At 35.3% G+C, this 12226-nt stretch overlaps 1 protein-coding gene across 1 annotated transcript in view; it reads left to right on the top strand.

Moving 5' to 3' along the window:
- The window catches only part of LOC139692174 (tachykinin-like peptides receptor 86C), a 181882-nt gene extending 173125 nt beyond the window's left edge, over window positions 1–8757 (top strand). The window contains exons 5-7 of the mRNA XM_071590237.1: window positions 37–117; window positions 6088–6238; window positions 8557–8757. Coding sequence (XP_071446338.1) covers window positions 37–117; window positions 6088–6238; window positions 8557–8757 — 433 coding nt within the window. The remainder of the gene's footprint in view (window positions 1–36; window positions 118–6087; window positions 6239–8556) is intronic.
- The last annotated feature ends 3469 nt before the right edge of the window (window positions 8758–12226 follow it).

Raw genomic sequence — 12226 nt, 5'->3', positions numbered from 1 at the left:
ATTGACATGTAAAAAAATATGATAATTATTATATAGGTACAGCAACGGTGAGGCAAGGTGCGTGTGCTTCATGCTTTGGCCAGACGGCAGATTTCCGGCTTCGGTCACTGAATACACGTGAGTACATAATAATGACTTAAAGTCGTTTTTCTTAAAAATAAAATATTGTATTCCATCGTTGAATAAACATAGTAACCGTATAATTTTTGACTTATTCAACTGGAGCAATATTTGATTTATCCAATCATAAATGACTCTTCTAATTCTTTATTATCTTTAAATCTGATAGCATAACTTTGAAAAAAAACACAAAACTACAATTTTCCCTATTTTTAAGTTGATTAGGAATTAGATCAGTTCATCTAATCTTTTTCAACATTCAAACTTCTAACGAATTCAGTCCTTTTATGAATATTAATGGTTTAAAAAATTTCTATTCACGTTATTTGATACCATTATATTATAGAATTGGATATTTTTTACCACTTGAAATTTCCTATTATTTGGAATGGTGTTATTGCTAGAAAAAATTGTTTTCACGGTCCATCGCATAAAGAAAATAATAACAATAAATTAATTCCCAGTATTTTTAATACATATGATAAAAACGGGATAGAATGACTCTTAATTGTCTTCAGCAACGTTCAACTTTAATGTTGCGAGAAGTTTGTAAAATATTCCAGGTTCAAAGTTCCCTTAACTCAGCGACTAAATTAGTGTGATTTTTAGATTTTCTTTAAAGAATATTTAGAAATTAAAAATTACAACTTGGCAATTTATTAATTTTATCGGATTTAGAAGTTAAATCGTTCTGTTATAAAATAATGTATTAAATGAGACGTTGTAAACTTCAGTTTCAACTCGGAGATAATATTAAAAAATATTAAGACAATCCGGACGATGTTTTAGAAATTATGTTTAAATTCCATTCCATTAAATTGTGGTCTTATCATTACGATGGTAAAATTACAATTCAAAGCAGTCAATTGAATTACAAATTATATCCAATGAAAAATTGAGGTTTTATAAAGAAATATAATAGAGAATTTAAGTAAACATTGATGTCATCCCTATTGGATTAAGAGAAAAGCCATCTCATCGGCAGAAAATCATATTTATAAAATGGAAGGAAATAGGTTCTATTTTCAAGAGAAAATGCTAAGCTATGAAGCCGCTGCCGCCCTAGGCATTGGTCCTTAACTGATAGATAAGCACCACTTCAATGTGATTACGTGAAATTTAGCAATAAGAGTTGTTGAAAAGTGACATTACTCTGGGGACGGTCATGGGACATGGCTAATCGTAAAGTGAGTTCTAAATTTCATTGCAAAAAGTTAACCATTGGTCATACAATCTCAATATTCTTACAAGCATGAAAATTTCACTGAAAATATAAATACTTTTGAGCTAAAAAATTCATAAATTGAGTCATTTTCTTGATTGAGGAAATTAATCTAAAAAAATGAGCAATCTCCCTCAGACAACTCTCCACGAAAGTGTTACGGCTAAAATACCTATTTCAGAGCAGCAATTTCCCTCTGTGTAAAGCCATGTCCATGTATACATCTAGAGCTGAAATAGGCAACAGCTGTGCTCTTAACTCCTGGCCGTATTTCCAGTTTATTTCTACATCTGCCAAATACAAAGCGCACGCCTCACCTCCTCGCCAGACAGCGATAAAATCTGCGAAACATTTCCATCTCACGCACCATGAATAATCGTTCCTTTCACTTAATTAAACAAAAGAAACTAAAATATGAGGAAATTAAAACAAGTCAGTCTGATTATAAATTAGACAGTCTGCAAATAAAATATATATGACATGGAAGAAGAATGTATCACGTCTAAAGTTTGAAAATATACTTGTCAGTGGCGGAAGAATATTTGGACGTTATTTTTTTGAGAGAGAATGTTATTTCCTGGACTTAATTTTTCCACTTGACTGTAGAGAATCACCTTTGCCCATCAAGTTGAAATTTCTTTCGTTTATAGATTATTTTACAGAATGACATGGTAAAGACGTATGACCTCAAATAGAGCTATAAGAGATATGAGCATGATTCATTTATTTTCAGCCACAGAAGCGAAATACAGCCATGTTGACGGAATGTGAATTCGGGATGTCATGAATATTGTCAAAAAAGATTTGCGTTACTTTATTTCATTTATTTTATTTTCTACTCTTATAACCACGTCTATTTTGTTTTTCTGTTGGACTGAGCTCTGCTATTAGCTTGACAATTTAGAGTTATACTTTTGATTTCACTTTTGTAATAATAAATATTTGTAGGTGTTTCGTATAGTAGTCCCTTGCTGATAAAGTAACTACTTATTGTACACATTACGCACAAAAAAATTTAAAAAATCTTGCGCTACTACAAGTCTTAAACTTTACCCTTAGGCTATAGCTGCTCAGAGTTTAGCCAGATAACAGGGCACTCACTAATATAGGCATATAATAACTATATATGAAGGTTTTTCAATGAAGAAAGATTATAAATATTTAACTGTTTTAATTTATATTGTAAACCTTCATTGCATTGCATTGCATTTCAAAAAATGCATTTTTTAAATTATCTTAGGTCTCTCTGAGGTAAATTTTCATTGATTTAACTCAAGATTGCGTCAGCGGCACCCGTCGCAAGTTGAAGCGTGCATTTAGCCTTCCGTAACAAAAGTGGTAGCATGTGACACTTGATATTTTGATATTATTTAAAAAAATCATCAGCAGAGGCCTATGTAATGCTACGCGTGACTGATGGTGAGTTATGTACACCGTTTAGCACGGCTAGGAGACGTCATAAAATATTTAAAAAGTGGGGAGAAAATTTAAAAGGAAAGAATACCCAAATCTTCATATTTAGCGGCTCTAATAAATTCCAAGAAACTGCGGGAGATGCCGCGATAGTCACTTTCAACGGAGTCATCCGGTAAGTGTACATTACAATGCAACAATTTCAGGGTGAAAGTCAAGGAAAATCATTTTTACACTTTGAAATTCTTGCATTGTGATGCTCTAACAAAGGTAAAATTTAACATCTCTGCCAAAATTCTGAGAGAAGTTCGCCGGAGAGCACTAGCGCAGATATTAAAAATGTCATGGAGTGCCACCCACACGTTTGCGCTCGTATAGGATACATTGCTTATGAAATGTGTGTGTGGTCAGTTTGTTCCACGACACTCATTGCGAAATCGCAACTATCTCTAAATTAATCGTTGTGATAAAATAAATAAAACTATGCCTTAACCTCCGTACAGTTAAAACTAAACCTACGTGCATTTTTGTTCCCTTAACTGGTTGAAATACTTTCGTTGAAGGAATTCTTCATCATCAGAAGCAAGCATAGGCGAAATGGGCATGATATAAATTTCAACGGCTGTCACGCTCGTATTCTTTGTGTCAATAAATGAAGGCTGTACCACAAATAAATTAAAAATTGATTCATAAATTGAACAAAAAATGAAATTCTTCAACAATTAATTACTCGAATTTTTTTTCGAATTATGATAAAAAATTCGAGTAATGGATGCCGTTGTTGAACACTTCTGGTGGGTGACATCAGTCATTATGTAATAAGTTTAGCATCGTGAAATGATAAATTCACCTTTGCTGATGATACTTCACGTTTTAGGTGAAGTAGCTTTAAGTATTAATTCTAGACTTAGTACAATTATATGGGCCATAATAGAATGATCAGCTTAAGAAGAGAATCTAATTAAAGTCACCCATGGAAACATATTTCATTTGACAGCAGCGCGATGGCAAAACACAGTACACCTAATCTTAACATTCTAGAGTTATCCAAAAGTTTCCTCTGTGTATTAAAGAAATAATTGAAATTATGAATGCAAGCTAACAAAAAGACTTAAAGGGCTTAGTAAACAAGTAAGTTTAAACCTGTTTGCTGATGTTGTACATTAAGCCTCCCGGCCATCAATTGAACTTATAATATAGTATATATCTTTTTTCAAAACAGCGATGGTAAATATTGAAATGCGGTGAATTTCATTATGACTGACAATAAAATTTTATCCTACAAAGAGAGAATCATATTTTAAGTTGACCATGCTATTACTCAAAGAATTTCAAGGATACAAGCAAAACGATGTTAAAAGCAAACAACTGGCTATAACTTCCATAGAAACTGCGGGAGATGCCGCAACAGTAACTTTCAACGGAGTCATCCACTAATATGCATTTCAATGCATTCACCTTGACCAAGGCGAGTTATTTTTACACTCTGAAATTGTTGAATGGAACTAGCTATAACGTTAATTGGTTCAGCTCACAATTACGTGGAGAGGTATGAATTGTTCTCTCACGTTATCAGGTCGCAAAATTCACACAGTTGAAATCAAAGCTTATTTTGGTAAATCTCAAATTTTTTACGGGAGAATAAATTTTGGCGTTAGTCAATCATGATGCTGTAATATCACGGCTAAAGCCTTGCTCCAAAATTTCTCAATCCATTAATGAATTTGGTCATGGAGACCGTGCGGGTCAAGAATACTGCATAGCCATAAAACTTAGGCATTTTGTATTTTTTCAGTATTATTTGAATCTTGATTAATGTTGATTCCCAATGAAAATTGTAAAAAGAGGTTGGAGACTGCGATGTAAAAGATGACTGATTTTTGAAAAAAGAACTGATTTTTGAAACGCGTTTACTTTCAGTCAGAGATTGCTTTTGAGCGCGTTATTTTTCATGGTGATTGTCTTTTCACATGAATGGCAAAAGCTTACGTAATAAATGTAATTTATAGTTTACATACCATATAAACATATAAAGCCATAATTAAACACAAAAACCTTAATTAAACATACAAGGCCGAATTTTTTATGCTCGTATTAAAGAAGGTATGTGGTGATTGTTTGACACATAATAAGGTTGTGGCGGCCAATAAAAGGGGAAATGAGTTCCGAACATTGTTTCCCGCATCCCAAGGTTTATTTTATATCTCAAAAACGAGTTTTGAAGGAGATGTAACTATATTTGTCGAAAGAACGAATAACACTTATTGGAGACTACAGCTGTATGCAGTGTTTTAAAAAGAGGCTTGCTAGCCATTATTGATAACCAACCCCGAAAAATAAAAAACATTTTATCAGAAATACTTTCGTGGAATTTGTTATGGAGAGATGAAGTAACTTTATTTGCTTCTTCAAACGTATTTTGAGACCAATAGCACATAGCAAAGCTACGAAATCAGATGAAAGTTAAGTGTTAAAGGCTGATGCACAAAACAGTGATGCAATGAAGGATACCTAAAATATTTCTGTTAGAAAATCTGAGATCTGAACTACTGATATGTTGAAAAATATATCTAAATGGAATATATCTAAAAATATCTATCGGGGTTTCTTCTGCCTTGGTTTATCTTGAAAGACTAGGTTTACAGGTTTGACAGTCAGCTTATTCAAGTCAGAGATCTAACCATTATTAACCAGCTGGACTTCCTGGAAAGTTGTATTCCGGAAAGATAAAGCAATGCGGAATTAACTCTAGAAAACCTCAGACACCAGGAAGCCTTCATTTTCAGTTTTAAGGCAACATACATATGTATATGTAATACACTTCATACCCACTGAGAAACTAACGTCGCGAAGAAAACTGGGTCAGGTTTATAGTTATAATCATTATTTACAACATACCTTTTTCTACATCCAGGGGGATGAAGGTAAAACTCTTCCCATCCCTAGAGCCCGGGAGTGAATTCGGGAGTGGCAGAAATTTTCACAGGCATCCAACTTGTGTTCTATGTGGGGAGCACTTTGAGTGAACTACGCTGCCTTTCGACATTAAACTGCGGACCCCTCCCCTTCTTTTGTTATGATTATGGTTATACCGACGCTGAATTTCACGCTCTTATATTCCGAACGGCCCAAATAATCTCAGTCAATAGCCCCCCATAATAACTACCACTGCATGAATTTCAAAGGGGAAAATTTGGAGTAAGAGGCATTCATATTCCACTCTTCTACCGCTTTAATTCTATTGAAGTGAATTGAGGTAAATTTGTATCGTATTGTTTCATGTTTGAGTCACATGATTTGACCATATTGATTTTCTCAAATCTTATTTCCAGGTACAATGTGATATTTTTGGGAGTGACATATGCAATGCCATTAACCGTGATGGCGGTTTGTTACTCTCTGACCGGGAGGGTTTTATGGGGCGGAGGATCCATCGGTGAGATGACAAGGAGGCAGGCGTTGGCCATTTCTACCAAGCGGAAGGTTTGTGGAACCTTATGTACCTGTAGCGCATTCCGAAATTTATATATTTCTGAAGAACTGACCGGAGACATATTAGGATTACCAGGAGTGATAAATATAAAATCCTTTGACACAAAATACCATTTGCATAATGCCAAAATATTAAGTAGCTGTACGATACTGAAATAATTCCTGGTTATTTTTTTGGTATGGGCGATGTCACGTGTTGCTTAACGAGGACTCCATCTTCTTCTCTCAGTTATTCTTAATCTGACCTACTTTTGGTTGTAGATTTACAGCAATTCCTGAAAATTATGGTACAATTTAATTACTTAATATGAGATCCATAGTTATTTTGAAACCAGAAAGAAGCGTATAATTGAAATACCTAACACTTATGGATAACGCCATGGGTGCTGAGTCTGTTTCCTTACCGAATGGTTGCTAGTTAAACACCAGTCGAGTAAATGGCTTTAACAAGATAAGAGCGTAATGGAGAACTTATTGGGGGCACGGACCACCATTAGTTTTGCGTAAAGCTTAGAAAATCCCTAGACATGAGAATGAACCTTCTTTTGTTCCTGTTCGAATTGACATGGCCCGCCAAAACAATTGGTTTGATTGTTTGTCATTACTTTCTTCAATCAAAATGTCTCCTTCATTTTTTAGCTCAGGCTTATTCACTCGTCCCTCCTGACCAGATTTCTTGGCATTTAGATTTGATTTTTCCTGGAACCCAATTAATTCATCAACCTTCCTTCAGAACATCTTTGAATGCCAAATATCTTCTTCACTGATGCCAACTACCTCCACATATTCATTTGTTTACTCAACATTTTTAGTCGTCATCTTGAATTTGATGCTATAATTAAAGATTTTTTGTCAATTTACTTCCACCAATTATTAGGAGTTGCCTATAAATCATATCTTCTCTTACGTATCGTGCGTCTAATTTTCTCTCTTTGCTTGTGAATTTTTATTTTTTCTCTTCCTTCCAATTTTTATTTTTTCTCTTCCTCCAACTTCTTTTTTCAGGGCATAGGATTATCCTTTCTTTCCCTGCTATTATTCCATGTCACCTTTTTTGTTCAATACCAGATATTCTGAACTATAAATACCTTCTAACTCAACGAACATGGTTTGTCTATGGTTTCACTGTAGGAAATAACTCCATCCTTATACCAATACTGAACTACTCCATACACTAATTACATCTTTCTGAATCGTCTTTTATTTCCATTCTTTCTCAAACACGTTTACCTGGATACATAAAAAAAATAAATTATAACCGTTCCTTTTATTTATCAAACCTCTTTTTTGTATGTTTTTATCTATCAGTATCCTCCATGCATTCTTCTTCTTGCAATAGGATCTTGATTCTTGCTTTTTATATGATCTCAAGTATCTTTTTAAGTATTTATTTGAATTCTTCTCATTCCTCCTTTTCGATTTTGCCCAAGGTGTTTTATCATATTGACTTTTTTAGAGACGAGATTCCCCAAGGTGTACAGGATCATTAGGTAAACAGTGAAGTGTTGGTGTGATTTAAGGAGTCATTATGAGGTACAAAAAATATTGCACTTTCCCCTTACAGAGAAATATTAGTCACGATTAGTCATCTTTAGATTGAAGACAGAATCTGAAAACTGAAGGAATGAACGGAGTTACGATATGGTATTTTCAGCTGAGCAAAAGTAGCAAGCAATTTCAAAGAAATATTAATTAAAATTAAAGTCAAAACGAAATTTTTGTGGCACTGTAAAATTAAAATGCAAATGAAAATACGGCATTTATATTTGAACATGAACGCAATAGATCACCGATTGTGGTTTCCAATCAATATTATTTTGCCAAAAATCTCTTCGTGGTAGCATAGATCCGACTTTTATTTAATTATTATTAATTGACTATGTAACTAAATATCCGTAGTAAAACTATAGACCGGTTTTGATGTTAGACATTTCGACTTTTCGTAGGAAAACGTCCAAAATTCGGTAATGTTAATACGATCTCTCCATATCTTCTCTGTTAAATTCATTTAGTCTTAATCTTATAATAAAAGATTCGCGATATGTGATACTTGTGTACCCTTGGGTGGTGGTCATTTGCCTAAAATTAAATGCTGTAATTGAAAGGAGATGTAATTCAAAAGAATAAGAATGACATTTATGGTATCAATTTATTTCCCACTGTCCATTCAAGAAACATAAACGAGCATAAGTAAACCTTTTTCCTTTAAAAAGTTGCATTCAAACAGTTATTCCAAAATTCATACGATAAATTTACCGTCAACAGAGAGCAATAATTGACACATGATTTTCCTTCATTGCTTTGAACAGGTTGTCAGAATGCTTGTCTTGGTAGTGGGTGGCTTTGGAGTATGCTGGCTACCATATCACTCTTATTTCCTCTACGTCTTCCATCACCAAAGGGCAGCGGGAGCATCGCAGGCTCAAAATATCTACCTGGGGTTCTACTGGCTGGCGATGGCCAATGCGGCTCTGAACCCTCTCATCTATTACTGCATGAATGACAGGTGAGTCCACAAGGGCACCTATTCAAGTAGCGATCGTAAAATCAAAGTTGGACGTGAAGAGGTGGAAAGATGAAATTTCTTCAACAAACACGTGTTAAAACTAATTATTTTGCATTAGAGTAGGCGCATTTCGCGATGTCTGCGAAAGTGAAATGATTTGGCCAAGAGGGACACTCAAGTGGCGCCGCATTTCCGGGGGGGACATTTGCATTCATTTCATGGACGTACATTTGCATACCGCTCTGCAGGGACACATTTGACACGAATTATTGGCTTCCAAGCCTTTTGGGAAAACAGACGGCTTCATCATGAAATAAGCCCAATATTTTCCATTGTGGTGCGAATGAATTTAATGAAGTTAATCTTACACGTCGTCAGAGTTTCATGTATAACAGGTTGGCTGGACAGGTCAAATACGGTTTGATGTCTCATACACATAATATCACTCTTAAATAACCTGGGAGTTTCAATTATACATAATAAATGAAAAATAAACATCTTATCATAGCACACGTAATACAACAATATAACCTGATCAGTTTCGATGTTATCACATAATCAGCAAAGCATTATAATGGATGATTATTGTAAATTCTTAGTGCGTTTGCATTTAAACCGGTCTGACTATTTACAGCAATTTGTGTGAAATTTTCCAGGCCGTTTTTTTTTCATTTACAGATATATGACTCCACAACTTTTCTCTATTTTATAGTGAATTTTGATTCTCTTGCCACCTGAATGAAACTTGTACAACTTTATTCTTCCCTCCCATGGACCTCGAAGTGGTGGAAGGCTTGTGAGTTCTGATGACCCCTAGAGCTGTGCTGGCAGGAGCAATAATAATTACTCCTAGTAGGGTCACCCATGCCAGATACGTCGAAGGTCAGCAGCCAGACGAAAATAACATCCGCAAAGCGTGTGTTACCCAGTGAGGCGGCTGCAAAAGCGTCTGACCCTAGTGGAGCGGCCATTGAGTGATCGTTTCATGTTAAAAATCCTGTTGAGGAAGACAACAGGACACCACCTCAATTAGTATTCCCAAAACCTTTGTGATGGACAATATAGAGGATATGAGTCCTGGTAACTACGGGACTCGGCCCAATCGGCCGTGTTTCGTATCCGGCAGCGATAGAGGTAAGGCTTCCGTGGTCGTCATCTCACGAAACCCTTGTAATGAAAAATCAACAGCAGCAGAAGAGAAAACGCAGAGGAAGACCTATTAAGCTAGAATAGGAACTTGGAATGTTAGGATGATGTTGAGGGTAGGAAAATAAGAGAACATTAGGTGAGAGATGAAAAGAGGAGAAATTAATATTTTAGGTAAATGCGAGGTGAGATGGAAGGATAGTAACTGGAAGATAGTGATAGGAAGATAGGGATGGTGGCAGGATTTAGAAAAATGTGATAGAAAGAGACTATCTGGACTGATTCGTAGGATCTATGAGGAATAAATCCGGCTGAAAATTTTTGTGAGATCAGTGTTAGTTCATATTTCGAAAAAGGTAAAGGCTACATACATCATGTGAGGACTACAGAACAATAAGTTTGATATCCCATGCAGCGAAAATTGTTCTCAGGATCATCAACAAAAGGATGGAGATCAAGGCAAATGATCACTTAGGGGATGATCAATTTAGGTTTAGGAACGAGAGAGGCAGGCGTGATACCATTGCAGCGATGGCGACACCAATAGAGAGGAACATTGGATACAATGAAGTTGTGTTTGCCTTTTTTATAGATTTCAAAAAGGTGTTTAATGAAGTGAATTGGGAAAACTAATAAGTATAGTTCAGAATATGAAAATATACTATATTAGAGGGGTAGGGTGCTAATCCGCAGCATGTGCCTGTCTCAGACTGCACAGGTGCGAGTAGGGAATGGAGATTCCGGATAGGCAGTGTTTAGAAAAGTTGTAAGGCAGGGTTATCCATTGTCACCAGTGCTGTTCAACATATATGTGGAGGAAATGATTCAAGAGGCATGGAAAGATCTGTAGGTAGGAAGGAAAGTTGCAGGGGAATTCGTAAAAGCAGTTAGGTTTGAAGATGACCAAGCTCTGAGTTATCAGTCGGTCAAATGGTTGAAAGCATGGCTGAATGTATTGGAAATTTAGTGCGACATACATGGGATTACAATCAATATAACTTAAACAAAGGTTATGCGATTTGCTATGAAAAAAAAGATTAAGCAAAAATTTAAAATGGGAGGGCAAAAAAGAGAGCAGGTAGAACATTTTACGTATCTCGAAAGTGTTTTGGACCAACACGGTCAAAGTAGTGGGGACGTAAGGAGAAGAATTGCGCTAGGCAAGATGACAGGGTAGTTGAGTAAGGATATTAAGATAAGACTTGTTAAAACTTTCATATATAGAGTAGTTATGTACGGCGTGGAAACATGGTCACTGAAGCAGGAGGATAGACGTAGATTGGAGACTTTTAAAATGTCAGTGTGGGGAAGGATGGAGAAGGTAAAATGGACCAAAAGGAAAACAAACGGGTAAGTGCTGGGTATGGTGAACGAGGAGGCGGGACTTTTGGGAGACATATTAAGGAGGTAGGAAAAATGGATGAATGGCGTATTGATTAGCATTGGGATATTGAAGACTGTAATAGAGGGAAGAAGGTTAGGCAAATGTGGAAAGGGCATGAACAGGATAGGGATGTTGGACGGGTTGAAGGGAGGAAGGAAGTGCACAGAGATGAAGAGGGATTTGTTGTATTGTAGAATGTTCCATTGTGTTTTGTTCGGAGACAGTTATTTCGTAGTTGTGTTGGTACCTTAGTCAGTAGATTACCTTAAAAAAAACCTTGCTCTTATACTTTTTACAAGCTGCTTTTATCGCCTTACGCTTTTTAGACAATGAGGCATTTATTATCGATTTCAGATTATTTATTATTAAAGTTAATGACGAACATGCTGCTTTGGTCATTTGATCAACTCGCTAATTAAGCCTCTTTTCCATGGATCCAAAATGAACTAGAATGTCCAACAGAGTTACAACAAATCCATAAATAACTGAACTGCGGGTTGCTAAATCATTTATTTCTTTCTGTTCTCACCGTTCACCGTATATTTCACAGTTTTTTATATTTTTAACGAGTGCAAAATGTTAATAATCTATCATTTATAACGGTTTAAGGTCAATTTTCACCCCTGAATGCTAACGCACGTAAAGCAAGCTTATTTACTATCAAATATTTAACGGAAGGAAACCTTATCAAAATATAAGACTTGAAGTTAAATTTGCAAAATATCAATTTTTTCGTAAATTTAAGTGAGGGACTTCCAAACAAAGTTCAAAAAATTCTTCCAACATTTTGTTAATAAATACGCATCCTAATGAAATATTACTAATATTTTTTAATATGAATTAATGTATTATAATGGACCTTGAAATTCACTGCAATAATATATTTTAATAAAATTTTTTTCTAACATTGAAAATAAGAGTCCATTTCCAGGGAAAAATGGCA

The sequence above is a fragment of the Hetaerina americana genome, unplaced genomic scaffold (genome assembly GCF_022747635.1).
Source record: "Hetaerina americana unplaced genomic scaffold, ioHetAmer1.1.p SCAF_4, whole genome shotgun sequence".
NCBI classification, from domain to species: domain Eukaryota; kingdom Metazoa; phylum Arthropoda; class Insecta; order Odonata; family Calopterygidae; genus Hetaerina; species Hetaerina americana.
The sequence above is the reverse complement of the archived record's forward strand: the minus strand, read 5'-3'. Positions and strand labels throughout refer to the sequence as shown.